The following is a 19,677-nucleotide window of genomic DNA, read 5'->3' on the forward strand; positions in this document are numbered from 1 at the left end:
CTTTCTTCTTAATTGCTGAAGAAGTAATTTTAGTTGTCTTACTTAATTTAAAAAAAAAGTATATGTATTTCTTTAATCTATCACTTCCTCTGATATCTGCTTTCACTGAATATTTATGCTATTTGAATAATTTTTTTCTCTGTGCCAGTGTGTTCTGATTTGCAGCGGAAAGTAATTTACTGTTGTCCAGAGATGCACTATTTAATCTCTGTTTTGACAGGGATCTGTTCTGAAACCAGAAATGAAACGAGAGTCAGTCAGCACCCGTGTTAAATTAAAGATAGTTCCTCATCTTCTACGGTCCCGGCAAGCTGCAGAAATGTTCCCAGCTAACATTCAGGTGATGCTTATTTTCCAAAGCTACATTTCCTAATAAGTTTGATGATACAGTTCCTTCAGTACTTAGAGGTAGGAAGCATTGTTACTGATGGCAGTGTTTAAAGGAGAGGAGGAATGAAAATCTTTGAAAGTGAAGCCAGACACTCTCTAATCTGCTCCTTCCTTTTCGTCAGGTGGTATATGATGGACTCTTCGGTGCAAACACAAACGCGAAACTGAGAAGTCTGTCTTTGCAGTTTGTACATCATATTTGTATCATGTAAGTAGTTCAGAGAGCACAGTGTTTTTTAACTATTTGCCTAGAAGCCATTCTGTTTAATAAAGATATAACTGAACTAATGAATACTAAAATGCAGAGAAAGTAGGGTTTTTTTTACTTAATCCAGAAAGCTCAGTGTGTCTGTGCTTGCACACTGTAAGTTGTAATATCTGGTCTTAACACAGTCAAGACAAGTGATACTGGAGAATAACCTTTTCGGCGATGCAAAAGATAATATTTTGTTGGTTTCTCTAATTGCAGTTGTCCTGAGAGTAAAATAAAGCCCTTAGGTCCAATGCTTTTAAATGGACTTACAAAGCTGATTAATGAATACAAAGAGGTAAGATGAAAATTCTTTACTGTAATTCTTCATGTGAATACAAGCAAAAGATAAATAAATTTATGATGGAAACTGATGTATGTCTTTTTGTGTTTACTTGAGAATTTGCAGGAGAAGAATTTTTGTTAGAAGAATTTGAAGAATTTTTGTTAGAAGAGAAGCAAATATTTTAAAATGCTATATAGCAAAACTGTTTTACTTATTTAACACCAATAGATATGTGCTTGGGCACCAATTGCAAAATCTGAAGAAACAGTAGTGTTAGTAATATAAAGAGAGAAGTCAAAGTAATATCTAGTTGCCCTTACTCTGGAGCACACAAGGACCTCAACTCTGGATTTTTATCCCATTGTGTTAAGCATCTGTATAGGCCTGCTTCTTATACATTCTATCCTGTCTATCCAGACGTGGTATTACTATGGGAAGGGTGTTACCAAAGAGAACTGCAAATGCCAGTCTGGCCTGATGAGGTGTTTCCAGTGCTGTTTCAAAAGTCAGATTCCACATTATACTCCTACATGTACCGTAGATAGGGCAGATGGTACAGATCACCTTTTCTGCAGCTTTGAACTGCTTGCTACTTTGTTTGACCTTTGAATGTGGCCTTCTGGCCTGAGTTGGCGTTTCAATGCATGGGACACCCTGCCATTGGGAAGGGAATGAAAAAAGAGGAAGTAAGTCCCTGTGTATAAATGTGCTGTATTGGTCATCCACAGGATGCATTGTGCAAACAGCTTCCTTTGTTTACAGCTGCTGTTCAGAGCTAATGGTTTCTGTCCCTTTGCAACTGTTTCATATCCTCACTGAATCTCCTTATTTGTTTCTCTTGAATTGAAGTGTAGTTAGCTGAGACCAGAAGAGAGATTTGCATTTTGCCACAATTTGCAGTTTCTCTGTTTCTTAGACAAAAGTGTGCTCCCTCTGTTTCTATATAATGTTTTTATTCTTGGATAGAAATACGTTGTATTTTAGGATTCTTTCTCTATGAAAACCTGCTTGAGCAATTTGAAGACAGGATTTAAAGTAAATGTTTATTTATAAAAGATATACCTGTGTGTATTTCTGGTTTTGCTAAATTCTGTTTCTTGTTTTATTATTCAAGGATTCAAAACTGCTATCAATGGCATATTCAGCAGTTGGAAAGCTCTCCAGGTAACTGAAGCATCATTTAAGCAATGGGACATTGAATAACTTCTCCAGAGTAACCAGTTAATTTATCAGCAGCAAGCTTTATGCCACCTACCAAATTTTTAGTTGAGTGCACAGTGCAGAGAAAAGTGTTCTTCTTGTGACAACTCCAGAGATGTGAAAGGAAATATGTTTTTAAACTGATAGCTGCTCTAGCAGTGATTAATGGCAGCTCATTAATTATGCACAGAATTTAAGAAATGGTTCTGCATTCTGGATTGCCAGGAATACAAATTTAAGGAGTGTACAGCAAAGACCAGAACGCATGAAGCTAGGCAAGTGGTATGTTCAGTCATGTGCTGGTGATCTGAGTGGTTGTCCATAAAATGTCTTACTTTCTAAACTGTGTTAAGGGAGGGAGAATGTGCTGCTTTATGGTGGGTATTGCTAAGATAGAGCAAGCTTTCTGTACTGGCTCTAATTGTTGGATGCTTAAAATTTGGAATGAGGGGAAGGCCAATGAAGTGTGAAGCATTTCATTTTAATAAAACAAAAGCCTCATGGATTAAAATATCTTGTTTCAGCCGAATGCCTCAGCTCTTTACCAAGGATATAGCACTGGTACAGCAGTTTTTTGAAGCCTTATGCAAGGTGGGTACTTGATGAAGCTTTGGGAAATCATTATTGTTTTCTTCTGATTTTTCTGAATTCTTGACACTATAAAGCAAAAACTCTTGGTGTTTTACTGCAGGAAGATGCTGATACTAGGCTTGCCATTCAAGAGGCTTTGTCTATGATGGTTGGAGCATACAGTAACTTAGAAGGAGCCCAGCGTACCCTGATGGAAGCTCTTGTAGCTTCTTATTTAATAAAGGTATTTTCAGTGGAGTTGAAATCACATACCTTAAAAAAAGAGCAATTCATTGTCTTCCTGTTTCCTGACACTTCCTGTTAGATAATTCTGGAGCAGATGTTCCTTTTATTACTGAATGTATTGGCGTGTCTCAGAGAAGGCAGGGTGTGTATGCTCAGATAAAATATTTTTAACATGGCTTGGTGATGGCAAGGAAGGTAATACTGCAGTTCTGTATTTGTTCTGTTTAGCAAAAAAACTAAATCCATTACAATTGCATTTTGTGTTTCTCATAGTCTTCTCCTTAGAAAACTTTGAGAAGTGAATGCTTCAGGGACAGTCTTCTGAAACACTGTGGGACATTGAGAGTTTGGTAGAAATGATAATTCACTGCTAAGTAGAGTCTCAGCAGGCTGTGTGATATGTGACATAAGGCACCTGTGAACCTCTCCAGGAGCTTATCCTTGAGACACTAGTCTTCATTAAATTAGACTTGACTTACTCATTCCTTGAGTACCTTGTTCAGCATACACTAGAATTCTGGATTTGCGGAAGGAGTGATTGTTGTATACTCTGTTTTTGCATGAGTACACAGTCTGACTGTGGAGGTAGTATGTATTTCTAGTGTAAGAGATAATTTTCATGCAGAAAACTCCTTTGCTCAAGGGATCTAAATCTCCAGGCAGTACCTTTTTGAGACTATGTTTACCTTACAGACACAATCAACACGCTAAGCTGGTATTTCTTTCCCACCTCTGGCTATGTTGTTCCCAAGCGTAGCCCTGTTTTCTGTGGCAAGATGATATGTGTCAGTTTCATTTCAAAACTACCTGGATGGAGTAGTTCAGTTTTTCAAGAATTGGTATGAATCCCTGAAGAGTATATGTGTTTAATTAAACATTTAATTCCCCACTTGTCTATATATGAGAACTTTGCTTTTTTTTTTTTTTCCTCTGTCTCCTGCCATATGAACTGTAAGCATGTGTCTCAATGTCTAAACTTTTTGAATCATGTTGGTACCAGAGGTCAAAACAAATGACTGATGTACAAGGGATGAGTGAAAGTCATTACTGCTTTCATTTAAGACTCCATATGTTTGTATCTTTTCCCTTTAAGCCTGAAGTTCAAGTACGTCAAGTGGCTGTAAAATTTGCTAGCACAGTGTTCCCTCCAGATCATATCCCTTCCAGATACTTACTCCTGTTAGCTGCAGGAGACCCGTAAGTTGTTTTCCTTTATAAATTATTTTCTCATATATATACTTATGTATGTTTGTGTATATGTTTATATATGTGCGTACATATATATATACACACATGTAGATAGATTCAATATAATATATATCTTTGCATTAAATATGAATACATGTATGTGTGTGTAAGTTTCCACATAAATAACGCAAAGAAAATGTGGTGATTTGGAAATCAAACTTCACATTCTTGACATTCTCATGGAGAACTGTTACTCTACTCAGTGGCAGTCTTGAGATTGTCTTTCTTGTTTCAGATGAACTGCAGTCACTAAAGCATTTCATACTAATGATCAGTTGCAATTGCAAAAGTAAAAATGCATTAACTGAAGTACTTTTACAGTGTCTAGAAGTTATTTTTTCCTGGCAAATTCTGTCATTCTATTTTTAGCTTGTATTTGCAGAGAGTTGAGCATGCAGTTTTGAGAGCTGTCACTCTCTGCTGAGTAGGTGACTCATTAAATTACAGTAATCATTTTATTTGCAGTTTTCTGTTATGGCAGTGTAAGTGGTGGGGTTTTTTTCCCAACTTACTTTAATTACTAAAATTTTGATGAAAACAGCTATTGTGTAATTAAGGAAGCTAAGCAGAGCAGCTGCAACAACCAGCTCTGTCATTGCAGTGTCAGCACTGTTTCAGTATTTATCTATTGTTAAGTAGATAATGATAAACCTAGTAGATGGCAGCTGAAGCTTGACTATAGGAAGTGATAGAGAGAAGTAGCAGATAGGAAAACAAGGATGTGGGAACTAGGAACTGATGGTGAACACTAGAAGGATGTAAGAGGAACAGAAGTGAGCTCATCTAGACAGTTTTGCAAAGAGCACTAAGTACTATCCTTTTTTCTTCCTATCTCTAAAATAAAAAATATTAAAAGTTGTAGTGGAAGATTTTTTTTGCTCTCTTTTCTTTCAGAAAAACCCCAAAACAAACCCATATCTCATTTAAAAACTGTTCTCTCTCCCCCAGCTTCCCAACATATCTTCTTGCTCATTAAAGGTTTTTTTTCTGTGCAAATAATGTCTGTTTCTCGTCTTTTCTTCTGAAAGGCGGGAGGAGGTACATGGAGAAGCCCAGCGGGTACTGAGAACATTTTCTGGAAAAAATGAGAAGGAGAGTTCTGGGAAGCAGATGCCTTCCTTCCCTGAAATGGTTCATTACATTCAAGACAAGGTACAGTGCTTCTGTCACAGTAAACGACAAACAGATATGTGATACTCAGGCATGGGATGTGTGGTCTTGCCTTCCCTGTGTGTGTTTCCTACAGCTGCCCCAAGGAATAAAATTAGTGAAAGTCAAAGTAAGGACCACACATAGTATTTCATTGCCAAGATTACCACTTGTCAACACTTTCTGCTGACAGTGATTGCAAGAGATCCAAGTGTTAAGTAGCAAGACAGATCTTTTAATAAAGGGAGTGTTTTGCTTTCTTACAGTTTGTGCTGATGATCTGTGGAATGAGTTCTCAACGGTTATAATCCAGCATGTTTTACAAACACAGTTCCTGAAGGTGCAAGAAGACTACTTTTTATTTGGCTAAAATATTGTCTGTGTTACACACTTCTGTGTATAGTAGCTGTACTAGCCTTATAAGCAGTAAAGGAGATGTGGAGAATCAATATTTTGACAATATTTTTTCTTATGATATCCTACCTTTTAAAAAATGTCAGAAGTATGTAATTTTGAAGCACATGTGATTTAGCACGAGGTCTGTGATAGCAGAACTCTTGAGAGATTTCTTGTGAAATATATACTCTGGTGGTGTTGTACTCCACTCATACTCTGAAGTATTTGAAGTTCTGTCAGAAAACCTGCTTTTTTGTCCAGAATGCTGACTACTTAAGTAGATAGAAAAAATTATGAAACAAAGATTCAGTTTTAGATAACACTCTTAAATCCTGTTGCCCTGTAGTTAAAGTTTTCCTTAACATTTATAATGTTGCTAAATAATTATGGATCAGTGTAGTTTAATCACTAGTGACAAAAGCAGGAGTCCCTCAGTCATGGGGGGATTAAAAATTTTTTGAACACTTCTCAGATCTTTATGTGTCCTGAAGATGTATTAAAAATCCTAGAGGTACAATTATTTGTTTAGTTATCTCAAAGTGTTATTTTTCACATACTGTCAGTAATCTGTGATATTTGGAGATATTTGAGAAGACTGTATACATTACTTGACACAAATGGCTGAGATGAAAAATGACTGTATGATTTAGCTTGATCCTTCTGTCCTTCTGAAAAAAAAAATAAATACGAAAGAGTAGGACCCTGTCTGCTGGGTATGGATGAGAAATCATTCCTCAAGGGAGTCACTGTCTGTTCACTAAGTCAGGTTTTCTTTAATAATTCTGTATGTTAATGTTAAAATCAGCATTGCAAAAGATCATGGCATGTTAAGGGGAGTTCTCTTCTGCAGTTGCCTTGTGTGTTTACTCAGGGACAAGGCTGCCTGACAAGCATATTGATGTGCATGTTGTCTGTTTAATACATACTGCTTTTCTGCAACATTTGCAGTGGGTGTCACTTAAAACCTCCTGTTTGGATGTTTTTCTGCTGTCATATTCCTACTTGTCAAAGCTAACATTTACATGGAAAGAAGTTGCTCACTTGCTGCTGCAGCCTTCCACATAGCAGGTAGAGAGATTACCTTGGAGCCTCTCTCAGTCTGAGAGGCTCCCCAGACTTGGCTGGCACAGCACAGGGCACTCACCTCCCAGGACTGGGAAAGCATGCCTGCTCTGCAGCCTCTCCTGGCAGAGCTGCCATTTTAAAGCTTTCTGGCTGCCTGTCAGGGGCAAGGCTCAGAGTTTGGAAGTTTGTGAGGTACTTTACTTTTAAATTCTTAAGTGCTTCTTTGTGTCCTGAAAGGAAGAAAGAATGTTGTACTCCTTCAGCCTCCTCTGCTATTCGCTGTCATGCATTGAGTTTTTACTTTCTGAATTGCTGTAAAGTAGATCAAACCGACTATTACCAAGTGCACTGTGCCACAGAGCTGTTACACATTTTCAGTTGTTACGTGGAGGATTAACACAGTCATATCAGCAAAATTTCACTGAGCTTTCCAACATCTCCGTTGTTATGGGTCTGAATGGTTCACTCTTAATGTATTCTGTTATTTAGGCCACTCACCGAATGAAAACTCCAGCTAAATATATGACTGGAACTTCAGCATTGCCTTTTAATCCTGCCACATTTGGAGAGGTAATTGTCTGGTTTTACTTCCTCAGATATGTATACCACTATATATTTAGAGGGCAGTGTAAGAAGCTAACAGGTACCATAAGTCACCCTACATTCTAAAATTCTTCAAAACGTGTTGGGATTAACTGTCCATTCTTTGTCCTTTAAAGGCAGTCCGAACATGATTGTCATGGGGGGTTTGGATGGAATGTTCACGAGAGGGCTGCTCCACTGCTTTCTACAGCATCTCTAATGGAGTAGCATTAGATACAGACAGGCAGTCCTGTGCAGAGGTCCCATTATGCTCCTTGGGGCTTTTTTCCTAACAGAATCCCAGGCTTCAGTGATCTGGAGAAACAAACTGAGATGGGAAGTGAGGTTTGTATTAGCAATGTGTCAGGTTGCATTTGTACATATTCCAAATTGGTATAGGGTATAGGCTGAACTTCTGCAAGGAGTTACATCAGCTGATGATAAACCAAAATTCTGCATATGATTGAATATTTAGACAGTGATATAGGGTTGTCAGATCTCTTGCAGAAAGTGATCCTAAGGTTTATTATGCTTTATATTTGTTCCTGTCTCTATGCTAACTTTTCTACCTATATTTGATAAAAGAAAAAAACTATTCTGTTTTGGTTACATTCAATGCAGCATATTCTGTGCTCTTTTGTTTTCTGCATGGTTTTTCAAGTGCTTATGCATTCAGGATCCTGTGTTTTTCATTTTCTCTACTTAGATAGTTCTCTATCTGCGGATGTGTCTTGCTCACAGTGCTGGTGTGGTGCCAACCTCCCAGAGCTTGGCAGATATGCAAGATCATGCTCCAGCCATTGGACGTTACATAAGAAACCTCATGTCTGGCAACCACATATCCTTCTCTTCCTCCTCCTCCTCTTCAAAAAGTGCAGAAACCAACCCTGTACATATATATATTGGCCTTCTTCAGCAGCTCTTAGCTGGTGTTGGAGGTAAGAAGATGTGTGCAGCGATATCCTGAAGAAATGTCTTCTCTTACTAGAAATGAGTGTCTTGTTTTTTGAACTTGGCTTCAGCAATCATAGAGTTGAAACACAGACTATATACTACTTAGTTTAAATTTGTTTTCTTTTGTGCTATTTTGTAGGTGGGAGAAAGCATAGCTGTAAAATTGCAGCATCAGTTGACATAATAGTGTAAAATTGTGAAGCCATTGTATATAACAGCTCCTTCACCAGTGAATGCTGTGTCTGCCTCACTCTGATAATAGTCTATCTGCCACAAGTGTAGTCTAAAACATTTGAATGCATTTTTAACGAATTGCTACTAGTGTTTTCTTTTATTAGATTCCCTAATATGTCTCAGAAATATTATACCTTATTATTCTGTATTGTTCGTTATTCCTAGTGGTTTACAAATAAATGCCTGAAATGCCTGATACTTCTTTACCTCTTTTTCACACTGAATGTTATATTGTTGTAAATACTGTTTAATAACCTTGTTCTTTAATTATTGTTTAGGTTTACCAGTCATGTATTGTCTTCTAGAAGTTGTTTCAGTGTATCCAGAAAAATTAGCCACCAGATTTGTAGACAAAATGGATTGGATTAAGGTATTATGAAAACCCTTTCTTTTGGTGTTTTTCTGGGAGGTGGATGGAATTTGACATTAGCAGATTCTGGCACATTTCTCATGGTGAAACAGAGTATTACTTCCAAATATGCACTTGATTTGAAATCCGGTATTTCTATTCACAGTCAACACCTCATAAAATGTTGTATGTGCCAGGATGGGGAAAATTATTTTGTGGTTCTTCTGTATTACTATTTTTGTTCATTCACTTACATGTTCTAGGTAGTCTGGTAGTTATCCAAGATATAGTCATCCATTTTTTTCTCTGCAGAAGAAAACTGAAGACAACATTCTGCACATTTTTGATAGCATGAATGTTTTCAGTGGGAAGATGTGAATGACTTCTTAGAAGATGAGATTAGTTACATCCCTAGTTGTTTTAGAGACCTTCCTGTGCAGATGGTTTTGTTCTATTTATTAATCCCAGACAAAAAAAAAAAAAACCTGTACACTGGAGTCTGCTTGGAAATAAGCCAAAGGGAAATCTATGTTCTCTAGATTCTTTTCTCGGGCAGCTCTCTGCTTTTTCATTATTTGCCTCAAACATCTAGGATTTTTGAAAGTCTTACAGGTTGCCATTACTTTCACTGGGGCAATCTGGCAGAAACACTTAGTCAAGTATTAAAAAACATAAGAATGTATTCTAGTAGTTTCTTCTGATATCTGTGCTGCTTTGCGCTGTATGCAGGTTATCACTTCTCATTTACAGTTATGAACTGCACAGGAGAATATTTAAAAACATTGCCCTTTTCAGTATTCCTCATCATTTGTAGGAAACTCTTCTTTGTCCTGGGCCTAGTGTCCGTTTGCAGAATTAAGCTTCTAGGGATGGATATTAATAATACCGAGTTTCAGAAGTAGTGTTGTAAATCATGTTTAATGTGTTTTTGCCGTGCCAAGTGAAACAAACAGGTTGAGTGGTTTGTTAGAAGTCAGATATGCGATCTGATGCTATGTTGAAGTTAACATTACATTTCATGACCCTGACAGATCATTTCTTGTTTTTTTTGCGTGGCTCATTTTGGTTTCTTTGTGGTAGCCCAAGGCACTCAAAGATTTGGGTATGAATTTTCATGGGAGTGTGTCGCTTTATACATCAAATTACTGGTATAGAGGCAAGATCATGTCTTAACAAATTACCTGAAGCTTCCAAAATTCAAATTTTAATAACTTGCTTGGACAATACAAGATCTCAAGTACAAATTGGGTAATTGTGCTTTGAGAACTTCATTTCCTGGACACTTTTTTTTTTTTTTGTCATGGTTGTGTTTGAATGGTTAACCCTCTTGAGGTTTTTTAATTTCCTTTGATTAATAAAAAGGGTATGGAAACCTCCAGCAGCTCAGGGAAAGTGTAGTGGTTTAGGGTAAGTGTAGAGGTTTAAGGTGTGGGGTTTTTTAGCACAGTATGAATGCAAAACCTGGAAGCTCTTAGCTCAAGACAAAATTCAGCCAGAAGTCAATGTGCATGGTTTTGACACAGAGCTGGTGGGTGGCCCCCTTATGGCTGGTGGTCTTCTTTCACTGAAGCGCTCAGTGTGTAATGAATGATTCGTTGAATTGAGGGCTGTGTTTCTTATTAAGTGATGATGCTCTTTGTTTAAAGTGTGCTTTCTGAATTAAGAACTGTTTATGTATCTCCATGATAATTGTCTGTGTGTATTGAAGCTCTTTATGAACAGACTGGGTAAGAAGCTGCTTCCATATTTTATGGCCCTTTTTTTTTTAACTCCCACAGAACTTGATGAACACTAACAAAGAGGAAATGCGTGAGCTTGCAGCCCTGTTTTATTCTGTAGTGCTGTCTACCATGTCTGGAGATGAGCTTAAGGCATCCTTGGAGCAGCTGATCAAGATGACAAAAGACAACCATGTAACTACCTTCTTCCTTGTCTGCTTCTTGTTTTTACTCACATAATGTAACTGATAGGATATTTGAATCTCACCATGTGTCCAGGATGTATGAACCTTAATCTGGGTGTAAAATTAACTAACTGGCTTCTGGTTGGATGTTGAAAAGGGATTTTTGTTGTAGGTGAGTGCAACAGATCTTTAAATAAATTAATCTCTGAAGCTATTGAAGTCAGTAGGAGGATTTCATGGAGACACGTCCCAAGCAAAGTTCTGTCATGTATTTAACCAGTTTCAGTCAGCTAAATAGCCACATCTCATGGAGTGGTAATGGATTGCACTACCTACTTCATACTGTTTACCTGTTTCTTATTCCTGAGCACTCACAGAATCAAGAAAATTTTTTACTTGTTAAATGTTCAGCTCTTCCTCTCCTGAGCCATAGTCACCTACTGGATCCTCACCACCTCAGCATCTTGTGCTGTGTTAGGGCTGTGCCTTCTTCCTTCTTGCCCCACATGGACTGCTCAGCAGGCTTCCACAGCTGTGTCTTTACATGCTGGGTTTGCCTGCCTTCCCTTCTCCAGCAGCTCCTTTTGCTTCCCCTTATCTTATTTCTCCATTTTGCCACTGCAAGCATGGAAAAGGAGTCCTGGAAACAAATTGGTCGGGTTTCTGTGCTGGTATGTCTTGAATCCTCTGTGTGAGGGAAAGCAGTAGTATTTCTAGATTCTGTTTCCCCAAAATGGTTTTGTATCAGTCTCTCTAAAGGACTTAAGGCCACCATTTTACATTTCAGGTAACAGGCTGACAAGAAGTGCTGATTGCTTTATGTTGTAGTTAACAGACGTGATTTATTTTGAATCTGTGAAAGCTCCGCGTGTGAGCCAAAGCCATGTCATTGCTCAGTTTTGTGTAGGGCACAGCTCCTGCAGTCACAAAGCCAGTATAGATGGGTCCCAACCCCTGCCACCACTTTCAGCCCCACTCACCCATGTGAACCATGAAAGGAAAAAAAAGCAGGGTGTTTCCATGCCTTTGTGAGTCTGAGTCAGATAGAGCTCTGACTTCCTGTTAGTGTACAAAACCACTTGTATTTGTACACCTAGGGGTGATGGTGATCCTAATGTCTCAGTAAGGACTGCAGTGTGAATGGATAATTAAAATGGAGATGGGGGAAGGATCCATCTTCTGCTGGCTTTGCTGCAGTGAGACCACATCAAGGCCTGGTGGCCAGGCTAGGTTGAGGATCCCATTGTGGTGGCACAATTGCACTGGTGCAACATTTGTAGTGTTAAGAAACAAGAGGTATGAACTAATCCAAGCTTAAGCTCCTGTACCCCTCCCTTTGTTTTTTTCTCCAGTTAGGCAGCATTTGAGTCTCACAGCCTTGTTTCTCCACAAAATCCTTTTGCTAGAATTCACTTGTAAGAATAAAAATGGTCACTAGATAGTTCCAGCATCAAATCAGAGAAATTGGTGTTCTTGGGGACATTTAATTGTATTGATTAGATTTCACAATTTGTCGCCTGCCAAGCTGTAAAGCCCTTGCCTTCAGCATTGGCCAGGTGTGAACTCATTCTTAGCCACACAGATGTAGACTGGTTACCCTGTACTGCTTTTTACCTAAGCAGTATTACCATTTTGTCCCCTTAGTCTGAATATGTCTGGTTTTAAGTAGAGACAATGTAGTTTGGTTTTTTTTTTTTCCAGTCTGGCTACCAAAGGGTAGCTTTAGGAATGTGAGTGCTGGTGATAAATTTCTAATCTGTCTTCCTAGATCTCTTTTAAGTTTTGTTAATGAATCTTAAAGAACTCCTTGCATCAGAGAGCTCTAACAATATCAAACTCTGTTGTTTTATAATGCTCTGCATTCTTTAGGGCACCTTCTGATCTGGCTTGTCCATATGGGTTTTTAAATCAGTGCTTTGTGCAAAGTGTTACTTACTTTGAAAATGAGATTTTTTTGCACTGTTGGTGTTGTCTGTAGAGCCCAGAAGTCCAACATGGATCCTTGTTAGCTTTGGGATTTACAGTAGGAAGGTACTTGGCCAAAGGGAAAATCAGAACAATGGAGCAACGTGACATAGAACAACCAAATACTTCAGTCATGCCGGAGCAAGAACAACTTATAAAGTCGACAACAGAGACAATAGGTAACTTCCTGCCTAAGACTTTGATGCATGTAACAGTTGTTTTTTTTTGGTTTACCCCAGGCTGAGGATTTTTCTGAGATGCTCAGCCCATAGATAGTTTAATGCTGAATTACAATTTTTGTAATAGAATTTACAGCCTGTAGGAGTATAATCTGATTAGATGTATGGCCATTTCAGTAAAACCTAGGTGTACTTCGTAACTTGCAGACCAACGCAGCACAATCAGGAGTAATAGTATTGCCTAGATTCCTCTCAATGTCTCCTTTCGCTCCTGTTTTTTTCTAACATAATGCTTCCTACTACCTGTATAGGAGATTAATGCTTTGCTTCTTGCATGGATAAAATACAAGTGCCTGTCCACTGCTAAATGATCATACAAAATCTGAGTCATCCTGGTTTGCTTTTCTCTCTAGGTTCTTTCTTGGACAGTACTTCTCCCTTCCTTGTGGTGGGTGCTTGTATGGCTCTTGGGGAGATTGGCAGGAATGGCCCCTTGCCCATCCCCAACGAAGGAGCAGGATTTACAAAGCTGCGACTTGTTGAAAACTTACTGGCTCGAATCCCTTCCAGCAAGGAAACAAATAAGGCAAGATTTTTGTAGTGTTCTTATGATTCCTGCTCATTTCTTGAATGCTCACTAGGTATATGTATTACATGCCAAACTCAGCCTTGTTTTTTAAAGGAATTAGGCTTTTGTTGACTTTAGTGAGTTGGCTAGGGTCTAGGTGTTTCTAATATTGTGTAGCACTGATCATTTGTGCTTTCTATAGTCATAACTAGGGGCTTAAGAGATGAAAATATGAATGGTCTTCATTTTAATTCAGGAAAAATGGGAATATCTTCTTTTACTTGCACATAATCCTCAAAGATAACAGGACATTTGTTCTGATCTACTTTGGAAAAGAGGTGCACTGATTGGTGTAATAAGCTGCTTGCATGTAGATCTGATACCTTGAGTGAAACTTCAGCAAGGGTGAGAGATAGTGGGTTTAAAGTGCATGTTATGGACTTAAAGGAAGATTATATGATATTATTATTTTTTGTTTGTATTTAAGATGAAGGAACGAGCAATACAAACATTAGGTTATTTCCCAGTGGGAGATGAAGATTTTCCCCACCAGAAGCTACTGCTGCAGGGTTTAATGGATTCTGTGGAGGTGAGACACTATCAGTGTATTATTCTTTATACTACAGTGAGTATTTATCTTCGGGTGTTTTTTATGTACTCTAGAGCCAGATTTACAAAGGGAGTTGACTTTTTGTAATAGTGCCTCTGGGTTTTTTAAAACTGCCTTGAAATTGAGAGCAGAGATAGACTTGGGGCTGGTAAAAGATTTTATGCCACAGTTTGAAAACTTGCTAGTCCAGGTCTCTTGTCTCAGTCTGAGCAGATACTCACTCCCCTTCAAGAGGGTTATGGATTTTTTTTTGTATACTCTTGTATAAAATCTCTAGAGCTTATATTAATGAAGCCTTAGGCCTGCATTTGGCCTTCAAAAGTACTCTGAAATAAATACCTCTGAGCTACATTAGCTAATACAACTTACTTGAACTAGAAGTTCATAGCAATATATGTATCTGTTGTCCATCTGAATTCATTATTGAAATACACTGCATTCTTTCATAGTACTTCAGAGCTTCTGTACATATTGCAATATGCCAGATAACAAAATTAAATAAAAAATGCTTTTTTAGCATTTTTCATTTGCAGCTTGTTTTGCCTTCCTTGATGATACTGACATAGGATTCTGCATGGTAGAAGTGGCTGTTGAGTATCAGACAGGCATGCTTTGCTGAGTGCTCCAATTCTGATGTGATCAAACAAGAATGGTTTGGGTTGGAATGGACCTTAAAGGTGATCTAGTTCCAACCCCTCTACTGTTGACAGGGCAGGGACACTTCACACTAGACCAAATTGCTGAAAGCCAATCCAGCCTGACCTTGAGCGCTGCCAGGGTTGGGGCATCTATGAGTGACCTCTACTAGTGCATCACCACCTTCACAGTAAAGAATTTCTTCCTAATAGTTTGTCTAAGCCTGCTTTCAGTTTGAAGCCTTTAACCACTAGTCCTATGACTATACTTAGAATACTAAAAATACTGAGAATACTATGTACCCAAACTTCAAAAGATGTTTCTGAGTGCTGTGTTTTTCTCCTGTAACTGCTTGGGGACATTACAACTTCCTTTATAAAAGGTGTACTTGAAAAAAGCTATTTATCTTAGATTGCAGGAAGCTAAGGGCTTAATTCTCCAAGAGCCTGAGCATTTTGTGCCTCTGGAGCATAAGGAAAACTGTCTAGAAGGTACTCAGTGGTTATGGAAACGAGTTCTTACAACATGAAATTCATTATAAGTACTGACAAGAAAGTGGCATATCTTGTTCCTGAAGGCTCAGAGGATAGTGTAAGGAGGACAGTGAAGTAAGACAAGTACCATCTGAATTATTTTAATGTGAAAAAAGGTTTCCGCATCTTTTAAGACATCAGCTTCTGGATGGAATTACAGGGGACTCTTTCAATACTCCCTATTATAGTAAAGCCATATAGCCAATTTTCACTAATCACTATGAGCATCATTTTAACTTTGTTTATTTTCATTCTGTTTAATTCTTTCTTTTCACCAAGTTGAGCTTCTGCAGAGACACGTAAATACTTTGTCAAAGGTATGATTTAAAAAAAAAGTGGAAAATTTAGCTTTTACTATTCATTTCAGACAGTTTGGCATTGCCTCATTTTCCATCAGCTTCAGTGGGTATGAGGTGCCACATAGTCTCAGAAGCTCACCAGCAGAGTGATGTTACTGTAAATTGGTGCTGAACATTGGGACGGGGAAAGAGACTGTGGTTTTGTGGATTAAGTGCCAGAAGTTTTGGTGTATGCTTTGTTAGTACTGTCAGTGATGCTCTGATGTGTTTTTCAGGCCAAACAGATAGAGCTGCAGTTCACTGTTGGTGAAGCTATTACCAGTGCTGCTGTTGGAACCAGCTCAGTGGCTGCACGGGATGCATGGACAGTCACAGAGGAGGAATATATCCCTCCTTCAGGTAGGTCTTCCTAATGCAGGGGCTGGGTTGGGAAATGTCTGGGCTAACACTTGGCTCCAAGCTTCATTTCTGTGGTGTTTGGTTAATAACAGAATACGGAAGAGAAGTTTTGTGTTTATGGTTATATACAGGTTGTTTTAAGTCTTCATGTCAGTCTGCTCAGAGGGCAGAACACTTAATTCATGGACTGTTTAAATAGCTGCTTATGTAATTCATTGCCACTTGACTCTGTGTTTTTTTGGTTTTTTTCTTTATTTGTTTGCCATGTTGAGTTTTGGGTTTTTAATACACAAATCTTTTAAAATACCACTTTGAACCATGAACAAGAATATAGGGCTATAAAATAAAATCGCAAGTGTTTTCCAATAACTTCAAGTGATACAATTAAGTGAAATTTATGTGCAGTAAATGCAGAAATTCTATTTAAGGACTAAGATTCTGTACCCATTGAAATACAAGTGTGACAAAAGGCTAGCTCCAAATCAGGCAACTGTAAATATCAATGTCAGACCTGCAAACACATGTTTTAGTTTGGTGAGAGTGGACTTAGATGTGCAGTGTACAGAAAGGTGAGCGTGTGATAAAAATGAAACCTTGCCCTTGCTCCAGAAATTGAGTCCTAACAAAAAAATAAATTTTGCCCTGAGTCTTAGGCAGTGTGAATGGTACCTCTTCTTGGCCACAGGCTTTAAAACATGTTCATGGAGATTTAGGAGGATTCTGTATTTCTGTTATTTATTCTACTATTATTACTTTCCTAGTGACTCCAGTGACTTCCTAAATAAGCAGAGATTAAGGTGTCACCTGAGTGCTCTTGAGTTCATTAGGTTTTTCATTATTTGCATTAAAATGAGTGTGGACTAAGTTCCTCCCCTCCACCTTTATTTTTTTCACATAGATTTGAAAGTGAATGATGTGGTGCCCTGGGTCCTAGACCTTATTTTGAACAAGCACATCATCAGTCCTAACCCACATGTTAGACAGGCAGCTTGCATCTGGCTTCTGTCATTGGTGAAAAAGCTGAGTACCCACAAAGCAATTAAGGTAAGATATATGCCTTCCCATAACACTGGCTCCTTTCCCCTATTTTTGCCTATCGTCTTGTTTCTGTCCCTTCCTTGCCCTTCACTTCTGTTGTCTCTTTTTTCTCCCTGTGCTGGTACAGTCCTTACTGAGATCTTTTTGAGACATGGCCTATCTTTTGTTTCTAGAGGAACAGACGATCTGGCAGATGAACAAGGGTGTTTGTCACCTTTGTAAACATCTGACTTGCATCCAAGTCAGAGTAATTTCAATATAAATAGCTGTTTTAAGATGAAGTAGCACTACATCCTCCATTGAGAAGAAGAGTTTGGTATCTGTACAGTGTATAGTGCTTAGGATTTATATTTGAAAAATATTTGAGAGGTCTAGGAGGGGAAGAAGAAAGAGAACATAACTTATATGTTTCATGGTGTTTATCTTTGGTACCTAAGAGCAGTTAGAATGTGCTTCATGTATTGTGTATTTTTGGTATGCTTTATGAACCTTATATTTAAAGTGCTTGTCCATAATGAGAAAATGTGAAAACTCCTATACAAGGACTAAATAAAACATTCCCAACCAAAATGTCCTCCATCTGCATAGAGGTACTGTGGACTGTGATGGAATCAAGTAACCATTTTGTACTCTACAGATATTGATAAAGAGCTTTGGGACAAGCTGCTCTGCAAATGTAAATTTTTATATATAAAACATTGCCACATATTGCACTCATCTAAACAGTGCACCTTGTAGGGAGGTTGCAAAACTCACCAGTTTGGGATTGGAGAAAGCCAGTCAGATCAAATTGTGTAGATCAAATGGGCAACTCCATTTGTACAGTAGCCTGTGTTAGAAACTTGCCTGGAGACGAAACAAAGGATCCAAAATAATGTCCTCTTTTCTCATCTTACAGTCTCATCTCAAGGATATTCAAAGTGCATTTGTTTTAATTCTGTCAGATAGTGATGGTAAGTACTGCTGCATCTTAAAAGATATGTCTTTTTGTGGGCATTCAGCAGGCTGGAGGGAATCTTTCAACAGGCATCAAGTCAACTACACTGTGTCAGTCTGCATTAAAAAAAGACTGTAGAAACTCCCCGTTTCTTATCTTAATAGGAATGATTCCTTTTCTAGGCATCATGTGCAGAGATAAGAAGCACAACTTTTTTGTGCGTTTGGCTAAAAAGCACAGTGCATTTGCCCCTTCAAACTGTAGTAACAGAAGTGGTGTTATGTCAGCTCTGCTTTGGGCAACAGGATATGTATCTGCATGAACAGAAACTCTGAGAACTCTTTAAGCTAGCACATTTTGGCTTACAGCTCTCCCCATGGCAGCTACTGGAAAGAGTGGCATCCAGCAGCCTATGCAAAGCTCGCTGAAGCTGAAGAGAGTTGATTTCAGGTGCCACTAGCATGTCAAAATACCTGTGGCTCTTGGAGCTCTTTCTGCTGTTTCAAAACTTGCAGTAGCAATAGGTATGTGAAGATGTCACCTAATTTGAAGGGGTTTATGCCTTCAGAACAGTTTGCAGCTTCAGAATGCAAAGTTTGTGTCATGGCAGACTAGATCTGCACTGAAATGGAGAGCTCTGAAGTCCAATAGAGCCATGTTTGCTATGTCCTGATTTTGGTTGAACCTTACTTTTGAAATTTGTGTAGTGCTTAGTTACATGCTTATCTTGAATTTTGCTTGGTAAAATCTCTTACAGAGCTTAGTCAAGATGTTGCTTCAAAAGGTCTTGGGCTGATATATGAACTAGGAAGCGAACAGGATCAGCAAGAGCTAGTCACTACGCTCGTTGATACCCTTATGACTGGGAAAAGGTACAGTGAACTCAGAACATAGTGAGAGAGTACTCTGAGTTATATGTCTGGTGGGAATAAAAATGTGCGTCTTTTTTGTGGAAAGAGATGTTTTGGGGTCAAGGGCAAGCCAATAAGAGTCAAACTGAACATTTCTTAAATCAGCTTAGAGTATTTGGTGACTGAAGTTGTTCTGGTTTTGTTCCATTCAGCAAAGCTTCAAAATAATATCCGTCCTGATTCAAGAGGTTCAGATGGGTTAGGATTTGCTTAGATTTGCTACTTGCTGCGTTGTGTAATTGCAGAGAGCAACGACCACTCTGCACATTGTGAATGTTGTGGAAGTAGTGACCTGCTTGTGCTGAAAGGCACCTTTTGCTAAGGAAGTGCTGTTAATGGTTGCTTGTCAGCTTTAGTGTGAAAAATGCTGGTTTTACAAGACTCATGGCTAGAGATCATGTTGGTCAGTATTGGAAATGCTCTTTAATGTCTAACCTGGTGTAGGTTTGGCCACTGAATCATAAAAACCTAGGCTTGGAGTGTAGGGATTCATTGATGGTAAGCAGGAAGAAATAAGGTGAATGGAAACGGTATTACTTCATTTTTAAGTACAGATTTGCTGTCCATTATTTAGCTCATGTCTGGACAGAACTAAAAAGTCATCATTCAGTGTTGTGACTTTCTACCTTTGCATAACAAAACTCACTTGCTGTAATGTCTTCTTAACGTTACATGTGATACAGGTAAATGACATTCCTTGCAGTGTGTGTAGCTTTGCCCACCTGAGTGCTTTTTGTGGGATTGTAATGAAAAAAATGTGAAGTTTTTAAGTTAATAAAA

General features: G+C 38.4%; 1 protein-coding gene across 4 annotated transcripts in view; it reads left to right on the forward strand.

Annotated features, from left to right (window-relative positions):
- ECPAS (Ecm29 proteasome adaptor and scaffold) overlaps nt 1–19,677 on the forward strand; it is a 57,968-nt gene that overhangs the window by 17,598 nt on the left and 20,693 nt on the right. For all 4 annotated transcript variants that reach the window (XM_064403950.1, XM_064403949.1, XM_064403951.1 and 1 more), the window contains exons 9-27: nt 221–340; nt 513–598; nt 860–938; nt 2,041–2,090; nt 2,651–2,717; nt 2,818–2,940; nt 4,036–4,139; nt 5,219–5,342; nt 7,290–7,370; nt 8,089–8,320; nt 8,849–8,940; nt 10,698–10,832; nt 12,801–12,966; nt 13,380–13,552; nt 14,022–14,123; nt 15,888–16,011; nt 16,910–17,055; nt 17,948–18,002; nt 18,744–18,858. In XM_064403950.1, coding sequence (XP_064260020.1) covers nt 221–340; nt 513–598; nt 860–938; nt 2,041–2,090; nt 2,651–2,717; nt 2,818–2,940; nt 4,036–4,139; nt 5,219–5,342; nt 7,290–7,370; nt 8,089–8,320; nt 8,849–8,940; nt 10,698–10,832; nt 12,801–12,966; nt 13,380–13,552; nt 14,022–14,123; nt 15,888–16,011; nt 16,910–17,055; nt 17,948–18,002; nt 18,744–18,858 — 2,174 coding nt within the window. The remainder of the gene's footprint in view (nt 1–220; nt 341–512; nt 599–859; nt 939–2,040; nt 2,091–2,650; nt 2,718–2,817; nt 2,941–4,035; nt 4,140–5,218; nt 5,343–7,289; nt 7,371–8,088; nt 8,321–8,848; nt 8,941–10,697; nt 10,833–12,800; nt 12,967–13,379; nt 13,553–14,021; nt 14,124–15,887; nt 16,012–16,909; nt 17,056–17,947; nt 18,003–18,743; nt 18,859–19,677) is intronic.

The sequence above is a fragment of the Passer domesticus genome, chromosome Z (genome assembly GCF_036417665.1).
Source record: "Passer domesticus isolate bPasDom1 chromosome Z, bPasDom1.hap1, whole genome shotgun sequence".
Classification (NCBI taxonomy): Eukaryota; Metazoa; Chordata; class Aves; order Passeriformes; family Passeridae; genus Passer; species Passer domesticus.